General features: G+C 41.8%; 1 protein-coding gene across 1 annotated transcript; it reads left to right on the plus strand.

Moving 5' to 3' along the window:
- Positions 1 to 14,282: 14,282 nt before the first annotated feature.
- On the plus strand, positions 14,283 to 15,025 carry LOC148804082 (zinc finger BED domain-containing protein RICESLEEPER 1-like). The gene is made up of 2 exons (XM_088899383.1): positions 14,283 to 14,835; positions 14,913 to 15,025. The coding sequence occupies exons 1-2, from the start codon at positions 14,283 to 14,285 to the stop codon at positions 15,023 to 15,025; spliced, it is 666 nt and encodes a 221-aa protein (XP_088755509.1).
- The last annotated feature ends 6,354 nt before the right edge of the window (positions 15,026 to 21,379 follow it).

Raw genomic sequence — 21,379 nt, forward strand, 5'->3', positions numbered from 1 at the left:
AGTAAATCCATGAAACTATAAGGGGTATTTTAGTAAATGACCCTTTCTATTATTTAGCTTTCGCTTAATAAATCCCGTGCATCACACGGGTCCTTGCTAGTTACTTAATAAAATAATTATTTTTCCATATTATCCATTATTATTCTATTTTATTTATTTTACTTTATTAACAATTAAATATTATAATTTTTTTGTAAATATTACATAAATATTAGTAAATATATAAAGTTATGTTGTAATCACAATTAAATTACTCTGTAGATTAACTTTTTTATTAATCATAATTAAATTAATCTAAACCCGAGCTTGAGGTTTAAGAATTCGAGTTAGGCTTTGGTTAATCCTCAACCTGACCCAACCCCTTAAGTTGCAACCCTAAGAATTATGCGACATTTGTAATCATCTGAACCAAACTGAGCTATGGGGGATGGGCTACCCCCATTGTGTAGCCCAATGAACCAAAAACATAAAAGACTTTGGGCCAGATTTTCATAGTGTATTAATAATTTTATAGGTTGCTTAGATAGATTTTTTTAATATATTTTATAATAAATTAAAATTAAATACAAATTTTAATTTATAAAAGAAATCATAGTTTTATACTTTTCACAAGCAAACCTTAAAAATTGGGGTATGGGCTGAGTTGGGCAAGGCAAACCTTAAAAATTGTTAATACAATATTAAAATTTGGCCTAATATCTTTTATATTTTTTTTTTGTTCAATTGGCTACATGAATGGGGGTAGCCCATCCTCCTTAGTTCCTTCAGCTTCAATATTAATAATTTTTATCTAAAATTAGTTAAAACCACCAAAGTAATGTGTGAATGGGTTCTCCTCATTTTGGTTCAATCCAATTAGGAATGCCACATTTTTCTTAGGTTTCAGTTATTTTGGTTTTTCTAAATTTTGGCTTTGATTGGGTTTTTATTTTATTAATTCAGTTTTTAAAATTTTGATTTATTTAGTTTGATTTTTAACCGAATAAACCGAATGTTTACCCTTAACCACCACAAGATGATTTTTCTTTCTTAGTCTCTATTTTAATATTCTTTGGTTGTTTTCTAATACACTAACAAATTTGATTTGATTTAACATTTCTTGGCTCTTTTGGTTTTGGGACTGAGAAGACGGGATATGTTTTAATTTGCGTACTTGAGTTTATGATTACTTTGGTATTCAAATGCAACCACACCAAAATGTGATCAGCAACAAGATATTCCACATCCACCGACTCCACAGACTTGTTGACTTACAAATAAGACCTTCATTCTAACAAAACCAATTATTTATACTTGCCTTTTCTTCGTTCCACTATTTTTCTATGGTGTCTTCACATGATTTAAGAGGTTGGTGTAATATTTATATAGGACTGCAATGTATCGAAAAACAAAGTTTAATGAGTTTAATTTGATTTATACCAGAGATCATCCATAAATAAATAAATCTGATCTGATTGTTGCTCGTTCTACCGATTAGGCTATTAATTGGTTTCACTATTGTTGTTGTAAGCTTTGAACTTCTAGTTTTAGGTTGTAATTGCTGAGTAAATAGAGGTGGTGGCTGGATTGGATTGGTTTGATTCCACCGCTACCCATCGACAGTAGAGGAGAGGGAGAGAAAAAGAAAAGGAGAGTAAAATTGACTTTTCCTTCATTCCGTTATATATAACAGTTTAGGGCTAACTCTTTCAATTCTTTCAAAAAATGGAGGGGAGGTTTAAGCATTTTTTCCATTTTTTTTGGCATGTGAAGGGATGTAATGAATCGAATATAATCCCATATCACCGAGGTTTAAAAAATTGGACTGGGCATGGAACCATTTTTTGCCACCGCTATCTAGGTCAAACAGTTTGACCATCTGGTTTGAATGGATAGACCATTCTGACTTAAAAAATAAAATAAATAAATAAAATAAAATGGCCAAAATACATTGTCCAGATCGATGGATTGATTGTTTGACCGCCCAAGTCAGCAGGTCACCGACCAAATTAACAGTTTTAGGGTGAAATGGAACCAGTTAGCTGACACGGTTCTGGTTCAACCGGTCCAGTCCGGTTTTCAAAACCATTGATATCACTATCGATAAATCCAAGCTTTATGAAATGGACCCCAGACGGACAGCTTATAAGCAATGTTAAGGTGAAAATTTTGGAGAGCCCAAAATCGGTTGTGAGTCAATTGTCAGCTTCAGCTTCTTTGAAGGAATAACTTATCCGTAATGCCTCAAAAGCAGTTAAATCAACTTAACTGAATCTTCAGTTCAGCCATCTCTAACAATAACCCATTTGGTCTCTTGATAGCGAATCATGTGTTTTTTTATCAAAATTCACGGGTGGGTCTTGATTGGTCAAAACTTTTTCCATGACATATCTTTTTCATATCATAGATTTCCCTTTTTTAAGGCCCCATTTGGGATCTTAGTTCTTATTTTGGAGGATTGATTATATTCTCAAATATTGTAACTTATTAAATTCAACTATAAATTTTAAATATATAAGTATGTATATATAAATGAAATTAAATCAGATTTATCAGGCCGGGTAGGGAAAACCTGTGCATGATTAATCCAATTATAAATGGGTCAAATTCCAATCATCCTTAATGGGAGCAATCCGGACAAATGTATACCATTTGCAAATTGAAACCCTACGTGATGCGACTTTGGCCCCGATTCAAACAACAATTAAGCCTGATGCTGCGTAATCCGGGCACTCTTAGCTGGTGGAAACCTGGTTCCTATCTGGTGACGGATGGTACCTGAGACAATGAAGAAGGTGAGAAAGCTGAAGAATGCAAATAAAGAGCTGAGAGTGCAGATGTTGCAAGTTCAATACCTTTCTCTTCGAGGGTTGGGGTCTTTTTATATTGAAGATCTCTCATATCAGGTGTAACCGCCTTTGCCACAGCTGTTATTGCCAGAGCCGAGGTGGTGGATGTGGGCAGCCGTTGCAGGGTACGGACCTGTCAGGCGTGCCACATCTGGCAGAAGTGGCAGGCACGACGCCGCCTAACAAGAGACGTGGGCACAGCCTCCAGATTCGGCAGGTACTATTGTCAGGCAGATCTTTTCTACAGGTTGCCGAGCTACTTTTGCACCGAGCTGCCTAGGTCCGAGCTACCCTACACCGGGGTGCTGGGGTAGCCGAGGTGCGAGTGCTCGAGGCGAGCCTTAGGCAAGTATGGGCGGGAGCGTCAATGGGGCTATCCCGAAGTGTCATCACTTTGAGATACTTCCCGTAGATCGGGGTGTTCCCTTTCTCAGGAAGGGAGAGTTCAGGGCCCACTAGGAGGAGCTCGGGAGTCCTCCTCCCTTAGGGAGAATTCGGAGTATGCTAGATGCTTCTTCCCGGCGAGTCGCTACATCCGCCGAGTTGTATTATTGGGCTCCAACGAGCTCAGTACGCCAAGTTATGGCCAGGTTGTCACGCTGAGCTGTCACTTATGCCAGGTTGTACCCACGTGTCCCGTGCTACGAGGTCGGGCCAAATCACCCTCCTTCAATTGCCCCCCACTCCCCATGTTGGGGGTTCTGACCCAGTGTGGGGAGTCCGCGGTATGCCGGGTGGATTTGGCTCGGAGGTCTGGCCTCCTGGTCAGGCGGCTTATTGGTCAGACCAGTTCACTGCTCGGCTCGATCAAGGGCAGCCCGAGTCACGTACAGTCTACGCACAGACGTCTCGTGATCTATGAACTCCGCGGACGTCAAAAAACGCGCTAAACTGATTTCTCCTCGGGGGTCGCGTAGCCGGTTTTCTTGAGAGGCGTTAGATCGTCTTAATCTTGACCATTGATGCCTGAGTACAGTGGCTATAAATAGCGGGGGTCCTGGTCATTTTCCCTCGCCATAAGTTCTTAGCACTCATCTTGAACTCGCGTCTAAGGTCTCCAGCTCGGGTCAATTCTCCCTAGTTCGGTTGCTTTCCTTGGTGAGTCTCCTTTGCTTTTCTTTCAGTTTCCTTTCCTTCCAGTTCGTTTCTTTCCTTCACTATGTCTAGTTTCGATAGTCAACTGGATGAGCTCGAGGTAGGTACCTCGGCTCAGGGTGACCCCACCGAAGTCCAGTCTCACGAGGCGCGGAAGGCCTCAGGTAATCTGGCGTCCACCTCTCACCGAGATCGGATGCCGGATAGGTTCGGTCCCTCCATTATGACCCTGGAGAGGCTCCGATACCTCATCCGGCAATACAATCTACATAGGGAGTATACCTACAGTCTTCCTACGGGTAACTTCTCATGGGAGCACGGTCCTGACAAGATTGTGATCTTCCGGGAGCAGCTTATAGCCGAGCTCCGTCTTCCTTTCCACCTCTTATCGTAGAGGTCCTGAACCACTTCAACGTCACAATAAACCAACTTCACCAGAACTCCGTTCGTAACATGGTCGGGACCATATCCCTTTGCTTCGAGTATGTCCTTCCTTTGAATTTTGATATTTTTTGCTCGATCCTCTCAATAAAGAAGAGCGCTTCAAGCGTTCTCCCCGAGCACAGGTGGGCCTACTACCTGTCCCCTCGCCCAGGTTTTAAGTTACTTCACAAGCTTCCTAGCAAAGTCCCAGCCTGGAAGCAGGACTACTTTGTAGTCCGGAACACCGTGGGATGGCAATGATGTGCATTCAAGACCCTGACGTTATCCTGGACAAGAAGACAAGGGAGACGCTCCAATCATGGGCTGAGCTCGGGTTTAATTACAAGGATTATATCACCGAGAGCAAGCTCATATAGGCCGGCTTGAGCCCGGGTAGGTTGTCTTACTTAGTACCTTGCTTAAATAGTTAGTACTTTCGAGTTTACTAATGCCGAGCTATGTTGCAGGGCCCATGGAGGAAGAGAAGCTTAAGGGGGAGAGACTTTTCCGCCAAATGAAAGGGAAGAAGAAGAAGTGAGCTGCCAAGAGAGCTCGCATCGAGCCTCCGCAGGCCCCCACTTTCGAACTCGAGCTTCCGTAGGCTCCTGCCTCTAAGCCTGAGCTCCCTGACGTACCTCCAATCATCGACTTGGAGGAGATCCTACCACCTCGGGAGCCCGAGACATCGGCAGAGCCTGCTCCACAGGCAGCTACGGAGCCCGAGGTCGCCACTGAGGCTGCCGATGCAGCGACTGAAGTTTCTGCTGAGCCCATCCGCATAGCCGAGACGGCCATTTCTAGCTCGAGGAGTTAGGAGAGGGATTGGAGCATCCTGATTCCTCAGTGCAGCCTTCGAAAGAGCAAGGGAGCTGTCTACACCGAAGAGGTCTCCCTTTGGGCCGACCTCGCTCCTGCTCAGCTTGGGGCCCGGGCTGCCACCCACACAATGGTGGTAAGTTATGAAGACCCTTCTTTCTCTTCTTTTGTCCCCCTTTTTTATTGCATCTCTTCGGTGCTAATCAATCCTCTCTAGTCAGGTGAACTCCGCCGTGCATGCCTTGACTCTTCAGTCTGAGAGGTATCTGAAGCGGGCTCTAGCTGCCGAGGACTCGCGTAGCCCACACCGATCTGAGGGCAGCTCGCGACCAAATCTATCGGCTGGAGAGCGATGCTTCAGCTTGAAAGAATGTCATCGAGGCACTACTGGCGGAGGAGGAGATGGCACGCGAGAGGGATGAGCTGAAGAGCAAGGTGAGCACCCTCCAGGCAGGCAAGGGGGCTTTAGAGCTCAAGGTGAAAGGCTTTAAGGAGGATAAAGGGGTCCTGAAGCACGAAGTGGAGTTCCTCATGGCCGATATTGAGGAGAAAACCGAGATCTTCAACCAGGCCATAGAGGAGACCAAGGTTAAGGTCGTTCTAGACTATGTCAGATCGGACAAGTTTGATGTTGTGCTGACGGAGGCCTATCATAAGGGATTCAAACTTAGTAGGTGGTTGATAAGGAACACATACCCCGAGCTCGACACGAGCGCCATCACCACTTTGCGGATCACGGACGAGATAGCCCGCCAGGCCACAGAGGACCCGGATTCTGAAGAGGAGAGCGGCGACGAAGAGGCAGATGCCACTGACCTGGCAGAAGCTCCTGAGGAGGTTCCGAGTAAAGATGAGTCCCCCAAATAGTTAGTGTAGTCATTGTATGTTGAGCCTGTGAGCTCAGTTTTAGTTTCCTTTCTTTTTTACCGAGCTCCTTGTATGGAACTCTCGATCAATGAATTTCTCCTTTTTGCTAAGTATTGCACACTTTATATTTTTGCCAGAGTGACTGCTTTATCCGAACTGTTAAGTGTCCAGAGTAAGGTTTTTCGTCTGTCGCCTCCCCGAACTGTCTCCCAGTACCTTGTAGGGGTGGTTTTTATAACGTACACCGAGGTGAGCGACATAGTAAGGCATATGCCCGAATTGTCCTCCAGTACTTGACTTGCTGGCTGTCCCTAGCGGGTCCAACCCATTGTATGCCGAGGCGGGCTAAGCGCCGTAGGGTCCATACCTGAGTTGCTTGCGTCCTTGGCATACTATGCACTGTAGTGCCGAGGCCCTTGGTTAGCTCGGTGTTCTAGCCCTTTAGCTGGGGGGAGTGACTAAGTCACTCCCTCCTTGGTTAGCTTGTCAAATGCTTCCTTGCACTCATCTCCAAAGTGGAAAGGCACATCCTTTTGAAGCAATTTGGGCAATGGCAGGGCGATTTTTGAAAAGTCTTTGATAAACCTGCGATAGAAACCTGCATGTCCAAGAAAGGCATGTACTTCCCTAACATTTGTAGGGTAAGGTAAGCTCATAATTAAATCAACTTTTGCCTTATCGACCTCTATTCCTCTAGCAGAGATAACATGTCCCAACACAATGCCCTCCTTTACCATAAAGTGGCATTTTTCATAATTCAAAACAAGATTAGTCTCGACACATCGATTCAGAATTTTACTCAAATTATTTAAGCAATCATCAAATGAATCACCATAAATAGTAAAATCGTCCATGAACACTTCAATGCACTTCTCAATAAAATCAGAAAATATACTAATCATGCATCTTTGAAAAGTGCCTGGAGTGTTGCACAAACCAAAAGGCATCCGTCTGTAGGTGAAGATGCTGAATGGGCAAGTGAAGGTTGTTTTCTCTTGGTCCTCTTGGGCAATAACAATTTGATAAGATCCTGAAAATCCATCGAGAAAACAAAATAAGGCCTTGCCTGCTAATCTCTCTAACATTTGATTTATGAAGGGCAATGGGAAGTGGTCCTTTTGAGTGGCCAAATTAAGTTTTCAAAAATCAATTACCATACGCCAGTCACTTTGTATCCTCATTGGGACTAGTTCATTATTTTGATTTCTTACCACAGTTATCATAGTTTTCTTGGGTACAACATGTATAGGACTTACCCACTTACTATTCGAAATTGGGTAGATTATCCCTTCATCCAGCAACTTAAGTATTTCTTTCATCACCACTTCTTTCATTACCGGGTTGAGCTTTCTTTACGATTCTCTGTCTGGTTTGGCGCCATTTTCCAAAAGAATCCTATGCATGCAAATTGAGGGACTGACCCCTTTTATGTCGGCCATGGTCCAACCAATCGCCGCCTTATATTTCTTCAGAACCTTGATGAGCCGTTCCTCTTGTTCTTCAGTCAACCCTTTCACAATGATCACCGGCAATGTTTCTTTGTCACCCAAATATGCATACTTAAGCTGATCTAGCAAGGTCTTTAATTCCAACTTCGGAGCCTGCAAAACAGAAGGCAGCAATTTCTTATGAGAAAATGACAATGGAATATCAGAATTTGTTACCTTTTGTTCTGGTATCGGTTCTGGAGTTTCGCAGGGTGTATCGAACTCCTCCTCCATGTCCAATTATGCACTTAATTCGAGCTCCTCATTCATATCCTCTTCTCCAAAAACTTCCTGCACAATTGAATCAACAGTGTCAATAGAACAGATCGAATGGCATTCATTTAGATACTTCATAGCTTCAAAAATATTAAATTTAACAATCTCCCCGTCGAACTCGATGGAGAGGGTACCCTCATCCACATCTATTTTGGTCTTGGCCATTTTCATGAATGGCCTGCCTAATAGAAGTGGGGCTGAACTTGTGACCGTGTCCTCCTCCATCTTCCGAATGTAAAAGTTGGCTGGAAAGATTAGATCATTAACCTGCACCAACACATCCTCAGCGATCCCTTCCGGGTAGGCGTTAGAACGATCAACTAGCTAAATGACTACCCTAGTTTTCTTTAAGGGACCTAATCTCAAAGCACAATAAATCGAGTATGGCATGTCATTGATGGATGCACCTAAATCTAACATGGCACGCTTGATTCTTTATTGCCAATCACACAAGGTAAAGTGAACATACTTGGATCAACACGTTTTTCCGGCAATGTCCTCTTAATGACAGCTGAAACGTTTTCTCCAACCCTTACCTTCTCATCGATTCACAGCCTCCTCTTGTTAGTGCACAACTCCTTCAGAAATTTAGCATATTTTGGGATCTGTTTGATGGCTTCTAACAAGGGTATATTTATCTCCACCTTCCTGAAGGTCTCCAAGACTTCTTGCTCATATTCTTATTTCTTGGATTTTTCCAACCTACTAGGAAATGGAGGCACAATCCCATTAGTAATCTTTGGGAGAGGGGGGTCGGATATTAACTTAATGGGGCTCTTGTTTGAATCTTGTTTCTCCTCTTCCTTCTGTCCCTTATCTGCCTTCCTTGGTGAGGTAGGTTGTGGCTGCAATTCCTTCCCGCTTCTCAGCACCACTACACTATCATTTTCCTTGGGATTAACTACCGTCTGCAATGGTAGCTTTCTAGAGTTCTGCGCCTTCAACTTGCTAATGGAAGTAGCAAGCTGACTGATTTGGTTCCCTAAGTTCTGGATGCTGGCCCTTGTTTCCTGTTGAAATTGTTGAGCGTTAGTAGCAAGAGCCTTAATGATTTCATCTAATGACATACCTGAACTCGAGGGTTGACCTTGCACAGAGATAGGTGCTGAAATTGGGGGTTGTCTGTTGAAAGATTGGGGCTGATATCTCTGTGGTCCTCCTTGATTTTTGTAGCTCAGATTGGGATGATCCCTCCACCCAGGATTGTAGTAATTGGAATAGGGATCATACTTGCATTGTGGTTGGCCCGGAAATCCTCTTACGACACTAACTTGCTGCATCAAACCATCTTGCAATGATGGACACATATCCGTAGGATGCCCAGGAATCGAACAAACACCACATACCCTTGCCGTTTGCAATTGCCACGCAGCCAGTTGTCGAACCAAGGCAGTTAGATCAGAAAGTTGATTTTCTAAATTAGAATGACTTACCTCATTAACACGCCTGATAGTACCATCTGTTCTTGCTCCGAATTGTTGTGAATTTTTGGCCATGTTGGAAATCAATTCCCTAGCCGCTTCGGGTGTTTTATTGACCAAGGCTCCTCCACTAGCTGCATCTACCATACTTCTATCCATAGGTTGGAGTCCTTCGTAGAAGAATTGGATCAAGAGCTGTTCGGGCTTTTGGTGGTGGGGACAGCTAGCACAAAGCTGTTTAAATCTTTCCCAATATTCGTATAGTGTCTCACCACCCAACTGCCAAACTCCACAGATTTCCTTCCTAATATTTGCAGCTCGGGATGCAGGAAAATATATATCTAAAAACATTCTATTCATCTCATCCCATGTACGTATCGAACCGAGAGGAAGAATGTATAATCAATCCTCTACTTTATCTCGTAAAGTAAAAGGAAAAGCTATAAGTTTTTCCTGATCCTCAGTCATACCCTGTGGTTTCATGCTTGAACAAACAACATGGAATTCCTTGAGATGCTTATGAGGGTCCTCACCTGGAAAGCCATGAAAAATAGGAAGCAGTTGAATCAATCCAGATTTTAGTTCAAAGGCTACCTCGAGAGTGGGATATATTATGCACAGGGGCTGTTGGTTCATGATTGGTGCAACCAACTCCCTTAGCGTTCTCTCCCTATTAGCCATCATTTCTTCTTCATCGAAAATAGGTGGATCACAAGTTGGCAAGTCGAATTCAGAATTCACCCTTGGAGGTGAACGGTCATTCCTTTGCTTCGCCTCCTTCCTTAAACGACAGGTAGTCTTCTCAATTTCGGGGTTGTACTCTAGTTCACCTCTTTGAGAAGCACGAGTCATAAAACAAAGAAGGTTAACACAAATAGAAGGTGACAAGCTAAGAAATTAAAGTAGCTCCCCAGCAACGGCGCCAAAATTTTGATGGGTTGTCGAAGCCCTCAAAATTAATGCTAGTCCCACAATAAATTTGTAGTAGTAGTGGTACTAAGATGAATCCCACAATAAATTTGTAGTAGGGAAACAATTTCTCAGCCGAGTGTGCAATATAGAGAGTGGGAAAATTAAATAATTAAAATTCAAAAAGAATCAAGAGAGCAATATCAACTTTAAGAGAAATCAGTCTTACCGAATTCTGATTCAAGGGTTCGGATTTAATCAATTGGTCATCGATCCTAGGTAGACTTCGGCAGTCTTGCAATTCAAGCATTTAACCTTAGATTTATTAGGATAACCATAATAAACCTTATGTTTTCCTAAATCAGCTGACCAAACCCAGCATTCGATCAACACTTATCACTAATCGACTAGGTACGATAGCGCTCCATATTAACTAGTGATAGCATTAAATTTGTGAAAACAGTTAAACCAAAATAACAATAATAATTATCGAATCTTGTTCCATTGATTCCCTTTAGGTTAAAACATGTCAATACATTGGTTAAAGGCTGTCACGAACAATTGACCCAGAAAGATATTAACCTAATTGCTACTTGTACCACTATTCGTGACAATTACGGATCACCGAACCATGGATAGTAGTAGGAAAATCAATATTAACTAATTTGTCAGACTAATTAACATTAATATCCATAGAGAATAAGCACAAGAATCAACGAATACTTGAAAAAAGCAAGAACTTGAATTAAATACTGAACCTCACGATGACACAATCGAACATCCCCCCTTGAACCAGAAAAGAAAAGCTTAACTGCTCATGATTTTCGAATTCTCCATGCTTTGCTTCTCAGAAGGCCGAACTGATCTTTCTTGATTGATCGAGTTGCTTGATGCTTAAAGCTAGTCTGCCCCCCCCCCCCCCCCCCCCCCCCCCCCCCCCCCCCCCCCTTATATAGCTGAGGGAGAGGGCTGTTTTCCAACTCCTTTTAGGAGATTAACCTCAATTAAGAAAGTCCTGATATGTTTTGAACTAATCCTATCCTATCTCTTATCTAGTGATCTAATCTCAATCATCTTATCTTTCTAGGATTACATTCAAAACTTAAATCTGATTAGACTCTCTTTCTAGAGATTACATTCGAAATTGGGACTCTTGGCTTTTGAATTCGAGTTGGACTGCTTTAATAGCTTGGGCTACTACAAGGCTCTTCTACGAATTGGGCTTCAACTGTGAAATGGCCTTCAGTTGTAACATGAGGAGCAGAAGCCTTTGTTTAGATAATGGGAAGCCAGGAAAGCCTTACAAGAAAAAGTAGAGAAAAGTTGCAAGGAAAAGGAGTCCAAAAGAATCATTTTCTTACTCTGTATACAGTTCAACCAACACTGAGGAGTGTTTACTACAGAAAAGAAGATTTATTTTTATCAGTTCTATCAAGGGAAGTGAGATATTACCATTCCTTTCAAAACTGATGAAGCTGAAGTTATGTTATTCTTTTGTGGGTGTCTTGAGACAGGATGAGCTGGTGGGTGCGCTTCTGCAATCCTCTCTCAATGTTGCTGGAGGACCAATCTCCCACACTCTAAAAAAAAATAACTCACCTTTTGATCATTTCCTCATGGCAGTTTGTGCGGAGCTGTTCTGTCCTTCCAGTACTGGGTTTGTCCTTATTTGGAAGCTTTAGGCAATCTGATCTGGTTTAAGGGTGTAAGCTCTAGGCTGCCATTAGCATCTCAGACCTAAATTTATTCATTTAAATTACATTTGTCTTGATTTACTTCAAAATTCGTTCAGTGCCTCAGACCAGGAACAACACATTTACAGCCATAATCTGATCATCTTGATCCCTAGAAGATTCTGGATCTGAGTTTGTAAAGTCAGAAAAGAATAAGATTGCAATTTGGGCAGGTAGAACCAGGTTTAGTGTTAATTGAGGCCCATCCCTGAGATGTAGACTCAATTTAATCAATGTGACACCGGCCTTGTTAAACCTAACAAAAGTTGCTCAGAGCTTTGGATTAGGCAAGTTGATTGGGTTTGAACTTTGAAGGTTTCCTTGTGAATATTTGGTCCTCCCACCCTTCATTTGGGGTCAGAGTTGCAACTTGGGTGGATTTGGGTTGAGTATTTGTTAAAATTTGAATGGGCCTCAGCTCACCTAACCAAGCCCAATTAACTTGTATAACCAAGCCGAATGCTATCATCTTGCTTGAATGCTATTGTTTGTCTTGAAATAGAAATTTACTAGGTAATGTTGGTCTTCTCTCCTTTAGAATTTATATAAATTTTGATTTATATTATTTTGTCTTGAATTCAGAATTTATATTATTTTTTAATGTAAATAAATTTTGATTTATATTGATTATTGAATTCAGAATTTATACTGAATTTATATTCTTTTTTAATGGAAATAAATTCTGATTTATATTGATTATTGAATTCAGAATTTATATTGAATTTATATTCTTTTTTAATGTAAATAAATTCTGATTTATATTGATTATTGAATTCAGAATTTATACTGAATTTATATTCTTTTTTAATGTAAATAAATTCTGATTTATATTGATTATTGAATTCAGAATTTATACTGAATTTATATTCTTTTTTAATGTAAATAAATTATGATTTATATTGATTATTGAATTCAGAATTTATATTAGATAATCAACAATTGGTTTTTTTTGCAGATTCAGAAATTATATTCTTTTTTAATGTAAACAAATTGTAGAAATTTCTTTTAGTTTTTTATTTAATATATGCTTATCTTATTGATAAAATTAGAATTCATTATGCAAGTTATTTCATATTTAATAGTTACTATCATGCCAATGGCAAGTGAAAATGCGGTGCTGGAGTAGATATAGTTGATGATGACTATCAAGAGTTTGATCAGACTTCCACTAAGAAAAGATTGACATCTGTGGGAAGAAATGGAAAAGATTAATTCGGAGAAGGCATGATGTAAGCACTGCATAAAAATATTACAAGGTAAGTCAAGTAAGGGAACTACTCACTTGAAGCGTCATTTAGAGCATTGCCCTAGATGTAGAATTCAAGATATTAGATAGTACAAAGTAACTACTCAATCAAACAATGATGGGAGTACTTCTTTGAAGAATTCGGAGAAGGCATTATCAGTTTTTCTTGTATGTGGAAAACACCCTTTTACTACTGTTGAAGAACTTGGTTTTAGATTGTTTATTCAATCTATAAATCCTGAATTTAAAAATGTGAGTAGGCATACTGCTAAAAGAGATATCATGTCTAGTTATGTGAAAGAGAAAGAGGGTGTGAAAAGTGATTTGTCTAATACACTTGGTCGAATTTGTTTAACTTCCGATAATTGGAGATCTGAGCACAGTGATGATGAATTCATGTGTATAACTGCTCATTGGATTGACAACAATTGGAAGTTACAGAAAAGAATTATTCGTTTTAAAGCTTTGGCACCTCCTTTTGATGGATTGTCTTTAGCAGATGAGGTGGCCATGTGCTTAAGCGAATGGAATATTGATCAGAAAATTTTTAGTGTCACATTAGATAATGCTAGTTACAATGATGTGATGGCTAACTCTTTGAAATTGAGATCTTCAATACATAAATCTTTGGTGTGTGGTGGTGATTTTTTCAAAGTTCGTTGTTGTAGCCATATTTTGAATCTTATTGTACAAGCTGGTTTGAATATTGTTGATGATGTTATTTGTAAGATTCAAGATGGTGTGAAAAATATAAAGAAATCAGCTGCCAGGAAGCATAGATTTTATGAACTTGCTGAAAAAAGTTTTCACTTAAACACAACTAGAAGATTGATGATAGATATGTGTGTGAGATGGAATTCAACTTATTTGATGCTTGAACATGCCATTTATTATAAGAAAGTCTTACAACATTGGGGGCAAAGGGATAATATTTTTAAAATGTTTATGCTTTTGGAAGAAGAATGGGGAAAAGTAGATAAGGTTCACAAGTTCTTAAAGGTTTTTTATGATGTTACTTGCATGTTTTCTGCCAGTAAGTACCTTACTTCAAACATTACTTCAAGGGAGTGAGGATGATTCATAGACATTTGATGTTAGTGAGTAAGGAACCTCAGAATTTTATGACTGACATGATTAGAAAAATGAAGGAGAAATTTGATAAATATTGGGCTGAATATAGTATGATTTTGTCTTGTGCTGCTGTGTTGGATCCTCGTTGCAAGATTAGGTTAGTGGAGTATTGCTTTGATAAACTTTATGAGGATGAAGCTGAGGAGCATGTTAATGCTATAACTAAAACTCTCCATGATTTGTTTAATGAATACAAAAAAAAATTTTCCTCCACCTCCTTTATTGGATCTTCTAGTCAATTTGACATGAGTGAGAGAAATGATGATGGTGATGGGTTTGAGGATTATCAACAATTTTTGAATTCGAAAAAAAAGATTCAAAGTGAAAAAACTCAGTTAGACCTTTACTTGGAGGAACAAAACCTTGATATCAAAGCAGATGTTGTTGTTTTGGGGTATTGGAATAAGAGTTCACTTAGGTATCCTGAATTGGCATCAATGGCTCGAGATATTTTGGCTATTCATATTTCCATAGTTGCATCCGAATTTGCATTTAGCATTGGAAAAAAGGTGATCAATCCTTGGAGAAGTTCACTTAAGTCCAAGACAATTCAAGCTTTGGTTTGTCTTGAAGATTGGCTTCGTGCACAAGGCCTTGTATTAGGTAATTTTTTTATTTATTGTTTATTAAAATATATGATTCATTGAATTTTTTCTAATAGATTTTCCAATTGTATGCAGGGGGATCAAGCTTGTTAGGGGCTTCTTCAGGATCAAGCTTGTTAGAAGAGGATGGAGAATCAAATAGTAGTGATGATGATGATGAAAATGTTGAACTTGATGATATGCTTTAGGTATTATAATAATATATATTTCCATTATTTATTTGTCATTTGACATGATAACAAATTACATATGTGACATGGGTACTAAATTTATTTCTTATTTTCTTTTGGAGGATGGTTTGGAACTTGGAAGTTGGAATGTTCAATCTTGTTGGTGAATTCAAGAATGAATGGAGATGGCTAGAAGCCTAGAACATGTTTTATTTGATATTGTCATATGGGCAATGAAGTCTTTTATTTTATTTTTTAGAATGGCTTGGAACTTGAGAGTTGGAATATTCCATCTTGTTGGTGAATTTAAGAATGGATGGAGAACATGTTTTATGGATTTTGTTTGTCTTATTCAGATTATTTTTTTATGACTTTGGAGGAACATGAACTTGAAGTTATATGAATTTAGTTTTAGCGTGTGGTGCTATTTGTAGGAATATGAACTTATATGATTTGCTCTTATGTGTTTTATTTCAGGTTTGCCTTGGTTGTATAGAAACAACCAAACAACAGGGAATATATTAAACAACCTTAAAGAAGGCTGTTGATTCACTTGATTGTAAGAAAAAAAGAATGAAATTAAAATGGGCTATGTGATTTCCATTTGAATAAATTTTTTGATTTAAGAATGTAAAATTGTGTTTATTTAAATAGGGGAAAAAACATCTGAATTAAAATAGATAATGCAGGGAAAAATTTTAATTTCTTTTATTAGGTCGGGCTTTGGGCTCGGGCTCGGGCTTCAGGCTTTTTATCAGGGCCGGGCTTGGGCCCAAGTTCTAGGCCCGTTGGTCGGGCCGGGTTCGGGCTCGGGCCTATTATTTTTCCGTTAGTGAACACTAAAAGCCCGGCCCGGCCCGACCCATGAACAGGTCTAACTATGGCATTGTATGGGAAGGGGGTTGCGACCACTAGGAAGTTGTGGTTGAGCGTCACTATGTTGGGCCAAGTGCCGACTTCCACAGGTACTGTAATCCTTCCTAGGGGCCTGACTTCCTCTCCACTGAAGCCTACCAGGGGAGTATTTGTGCGCTTCAGGTCACTTTCTTGGAGCTGGAGCTGGTCGAATGCTGCTTTGAAAAGGATATCCGCCGAGCCGCCCGAGTTGACGAGGACACACCTGACTTTAAAGTCATTAATCTTTATCTTTATGACGAGTGCGTCATCATGGGGGTAGTGGACCCCGTGCGTGTCGTCCTCTGTGAAGAAGATATGGTCTTCCATCCTTGACCGCTTCGGGGATTCTGTTCTTCCCTAGCGGCCTCGCGAGCTGAGGCCCGAGCTACTGCCGAAGTGCAGCCCGCGACAATTGATCCTCCGACGATCACGTGGATAGTCCCCCGAATTGGTCTCTCTTCCGGGGGCTGCCTCTGTAGTTGCTCTGCTTGCCTATTGGGTTCGGGAGCGTCTCTACTCTGCTCTCCCTGCCGACCTGCTTTATTATTTTTATTACTCTGTACAAAATTTCTCAAGTATCCGCGACAGATAAGCTCCTCTATCTCGTCGCAGAGATTTTTACAGTTTTTGGTACTATGACCGTGGTCTTTATGGAAATTACAAAACAAATTTTTATTCCTTGCATTAGGGTCTGCCTTCAACCAAGGTGGCCACTTCACATACGGGGCATCCTTGATGGCCATAAGGATCTCGACCCGCTTCGCGTTTAGGGGCGTGTAGTCCGCCCTTTCTGCTGCCGGAGCTCGGAAAGGCTATCCTGGCCTTGTGCCCTGAGCTTGGTCCTTCTTCTTCTTGCTATCGCCCTGGGTTGGGGGCTCTATCTTCCTCTTTCTTTTCTCAAGGGCATGTTCACCTTTCTGGTTGATCTCCTCCTCCGTCCCTATAAACTAATCCGTGAGCTTGAGGAACTCGTTCACAGTCTTGGGCTGATTAATAATCGCATGCCACTTGAATTCTTTATGGGTGATGCCGCGCTTGGCCGCAGTGAGCCAAACTTCGGGGTCCAGGTCGGGTATTTGTAAACAAGCGTCGTTGAATCGCTTGATATAGCTTCGGATGGACTCCCCTTCCTTCTGGACTATAAAAAGGAGGCTCTCTTGAGTTCTAGGACATCTCTTGCTGGTGACAAAGTGGGAAACAAAGACTTGCACGAACTGCGCCCAGCTCCTTATCGATCCGGGCACAAGGTTTCGGTACCACGTACGGGCCACCCCTTTGAAGGTGGTGGAGAAAGCCATGCACATACAGGATTCACTGACCCTTGCCAGGTGCATCTGGGACTGGAAGGCGTCCACATGGTCCTTCGGGTCAAAGGATCTGTCATACTTATCCAGTGGGGGAAGCTTGAAATCCTTCGGCATAGGAACGACAAGAAGTTTTGGCGACAGAGGAGAAGGAACTGAAAGAAGTGGAGTAACTTTTACTTTGCCCGAGCTTACTTCTTCCTTACCCCGGAGTTTGAGCAGATTGTGAGTGGGAGCTCGGCGAGTTCGGCGGCGCCTCCGCTACTTCCTTGCTGGCTCGGCGTTGGTGCTGCTGGCTTCGGTATGACCGAGCTCGATGGGCCCAGGGAGGGGCTCGGACTACTGTTGGTAGCTGCGAACTGAGGGGCCTTGCCTCAAGTCTGCGGCCAGCACCTCAAACTGGTTCTCAGCAAGTGGGAGCCCGAACTGCGAATGCTGAGGCGACGCATGCCTAACTGGCTGGGAGGCCCCCGACCTGACTGCAGGTTGCGAGGCATGGGTAGGGGTAGCTGGTCTCTCTTTTCCGCCACGAGACGATGCCGAGGTCTCTCCTCGGCGAGAAGGAAGCCCGTTTTGGTGGCGGGGCTTGGCCTGCTGCATAGCCGGATGCCAAGGAGGGAGTGGTTGCTGAGCCTGAGGCAGTGGAGGAAACTACTGTTGATACTGATACTGGGAGACTTGGTGCAACACTTGCTGCTGATAAAGTTGAAGCTGCTGGAACTGTTGCATTTGAGCTTGCATAGCTCGCATGCATTGCATCAGGTCCTCAAGCTGGCTTTGGCTGGCTACCGGAGGGATGATGGAGGGTTCAACGAAGGTTGTTCCGATCGTAGAGGGAAGTGGAACATTCACGGGTGCCACTGTCTGAGACACATTTAGACTGGGAACTCTGTCCGTAGAGAGGGGGACGGTGAACTGTCCAATGCAGATAGTGGGAAGCTGGGGTTGTTCCTCAGAGGCGTTTTGGTTTGCAGTTCGTCCGACATTGCTGGAAGAAGCCATGGATGTTGAGTTTTGAGAGTTGTAGTGGTTGGAGGAAGACTTTTTGCAACGTATCCCACAAACGACGCCAAATGATGCTGCGCGATCCGGGCACTCTTAGCTGGCGGAAACCTGGCTCCTAGCTGGTGACGGACGGTACCTGAGATGATGAAGAAGGTGAAGAATTCCCGGGGAGCTTGCCCGTCGGGAACACTCTGATGCTTAAGTTAGAATTCTGAGAAAGCTAAAGAATGCAAATAAAGAGCTGAGAGTGCAGATGGTGCAAGTTCAATACCTTTCTCTTCGAGGGTCGGGGTCTTTTTATATTGAAGATCTCTCAAATCAGGTGTAACCGCCTCTGCCACAACCGTTATTGCCAGAGCCAAGGTGACGGATGTGGGCAGCCGTTGCAGGGTATGGACCTGTCAGGCGTGCCACATTTGGCAGAAGTGGCAGGCACAATGCCGCCTGACAAGAGACGTGGGCACAACCTCCAGATTCGGCAGATACTATTGTTAGGCAGATCTTTTCTGCAGGTTGCCGAGCTACTTTTGCACCGAGCTGCCTTGGTTCGAGCTACCCTACACCGGGGTGTTGGGGTAGCCGAGGTGCGAGTGCTCGAGGCGAGCCTTAGGCAAGTATGGGCGGGAGCGTCAATGGGGCTATCCCGAAGTGTCCCCACTTTGGGATACTTCCAGTAGATCGGGGTGTTCCCTTTCTCAGGAAGGGAGAGTTCTGGGCCCACTGGGAGGAGCTCGGGAGTCCTCCTCCCTTAGGGAGAATTCGGAGTATGCTAGATGCTTCTTCCCGGCGAGTTGCTACGTCCGCCGAGTTGTATTACTGGGCTCCGACGAGCTCAGTACGCCGAGTTATGGCCAGATTGTCACATTGAGCTGTCACTTATGCCAGGTTGTACCCACATGTCCCATGCTCCGAGGTCAGGCCAAATCACCCTCCATCAAAGCCCAATGCTAGTCCTCTAAAAGTGTACATCCAAACTAGGGGGTGGTCATCCCTTTGAAAAAAGCAAACCAAATATTGCATGATAGTGGTTTGGGATGATACTATAAAGCTTTCCTTTAGAAGAGGAACAAATTAATTAACAACATTATTTTTGGAAGCCAAAGCTAACTAGCTTGCTGTTATAAATAAAAGGGGAAGATGATGAATGGTTTTGTTCATGAATTTATTCATGGTGATCCCTGTAAAATAAAAAGGAATTAATGTGTTGTTTTTTGAAGATTGGGTCAGTTGCAAAATTAGGAAATAATTTATGCAAAATTGGGAATTGTGGACGTATTTGGTAGATTAGACGGTGTCTTGTGTGGTTCTGACCTAAGAGCTTAGTTTTTTTGTTTTCCAACGCTGAAGTAGTGCACCTTGTACCTCAAGTTTTTTAAAACCGACTCGGAGAATTAATTGGTCAGGGGTCTGGTTCAAGGGTCGAACGGTCTGATCGTTTGAACTGAATAGTCAGCCTGTTTTAAGAAAAAAATAAAAAACGGTCAAAATCATTTAAACGGTTAACTGTCTGGGTCAATGATTTATTGACCAAAATCAATGATTTTTGAAGAAAATCTGGTTTTAGGGAAAACCGAAACCGATCACCTGACCAGTTCCCGGCTTTTCTGATCCGATCCGACCGTCCGGTCCGGTTTTAAAAACCATGTTATATCTAATGGTTTCGATCATTATCCAATTTTGTTAAATACTGAATTCTCTGATCAGCAAACTGATGATTTTGATCAGCAAACCGGTTTGCTGACCCGGGCAGCTCATGAGTCATGATGAGTAACAGCCGCAAGATATACTATGCTCTGCTGCTCAGCGCTAGCCGCTAGTCTTTGGTGACGCGGAAGGCGGATCACGGCTTACTGGTTTCACTGGTTTCTCATTGCCGGTTATGTGTATATTCGTCTAAACGATACATACAAAGCCCACGTCGGACTTTGTTACCCACAAATACTGGAGTTGTCACGTTGAAAAGCATTAAGAACAGTGCATCGTCACAATGTTTGAAGATTTTCCCAAGAGACCTGTCGTTTTTCTTGATTTGGACGAGTTGTAGTTCAATATGCATTAGTCAAACACGATTATATAACACAACATAAATGAGATTCACCTAGCTCTTATTAATAATTTAGTACCAATAACAAACACTTAACAAATTTCTAAATCTTTAATTTGCATGGTTTCTTAAATTCTTATTGTCTTGTAGTCTAAATTCTAAACAACCACAAATAACACAAGATCTATACTGTAGGTTGTCCAGGATTAGTAAACAAAATCCTTGAGAAGAGGGGAATTCTCTGGTCAATGATCGTGTAAACACTTCAATTCCTTGCATATTGTTCAATACCCAGGAGGAAGAAATGCCTGTAAGACAACGTTTTGGTTGTCAAACTTTGGTGTTTGGATTCAACCTGCAACAGGGCTCTCTCAAGCTGAGTAAAGCTCACATAAGCTGTTATTAATATATATAGAGTCTTTTCATTGAATTGTTATTAATTACCATCCCATTGCATTAGAGAACCCAAACTTACAAAAGACAATTGATTTCATCCACAGTTTATAGTTTGTATGTCACAGTCACAGAAGCTAAGGATGGCTCCGTACAAGAGAAATGATCACTACTACTTCTTGATAAGAGCTTTGGCGATGTTCATAATTTTGCTTTCCATAGTCCTTCCACTTGTAGCAACAAGATCTCTCGGCCAAGATCAGTGGTTCAACAAGGAAGACAATATTGTGCTTCAATTTCAGTCCCTCCCAAGAGCCCCAGTGCCACCTTCGAGCCATTCATGTGGTACGAACATTTCAAATCAGCCGCCATGTCCACAGTGAAGTAGCTTAATTGCTATCTGCTTTCATGTTGTTGAACCATTAATATTCCCGTTTCTTATTCCATGGTTATTTCCTTCTCTTTGATCTCGTAGTGTACCTATTATGTAATTTTTTACGCCTTATAGCAGAAACTTTCATTAATTAAAAGCTCTGTGATTACAATCAAGATGAAGACTGAGAAATAAAAGGAGGTGGATTCAGCCAAAGTACAAGTGTGAATTAATGTCTAGCACATCAACCCAGAAATTCTGGTTTCTATAAATGATGCTTCTTCTATCATACATAAAAAAGGATTTAATGAGGCATACATAAGAAAGAATACAAATACAAATATGTACAATGCAAA

Source organism: Nelumbo nucifera, chromosome 1 (genome assembly GCF_055504915.1).
Source record: "Nelumbo nucifera cultivar China Antique chromosome 1, China Antique-T2T, whole genome shotgun sequence".
NCBI lineage: Eukaryota > Viridiplantae > Streptophyta > Magnoliopsida > Proteales > Nelumbonaceae > Nelumbo > Nelumbo nucifera.

Coding starts and splice junctions, on each gene's coding strand:
- LOC148804082 (XM_088899383.1), top strand. CDS start 14,283: ATGATTTTGTCTTGTGCTGCTGTGTTGGATCCTCGTTGCAAGATTAGG. Junction 14,836..14,912: donor TGCACAAGGCCTTGTATTAG/GTAATTTTTTTA, acceptor AATTGTATGCAG/GGGGATCAAGCTTGTTAGGG.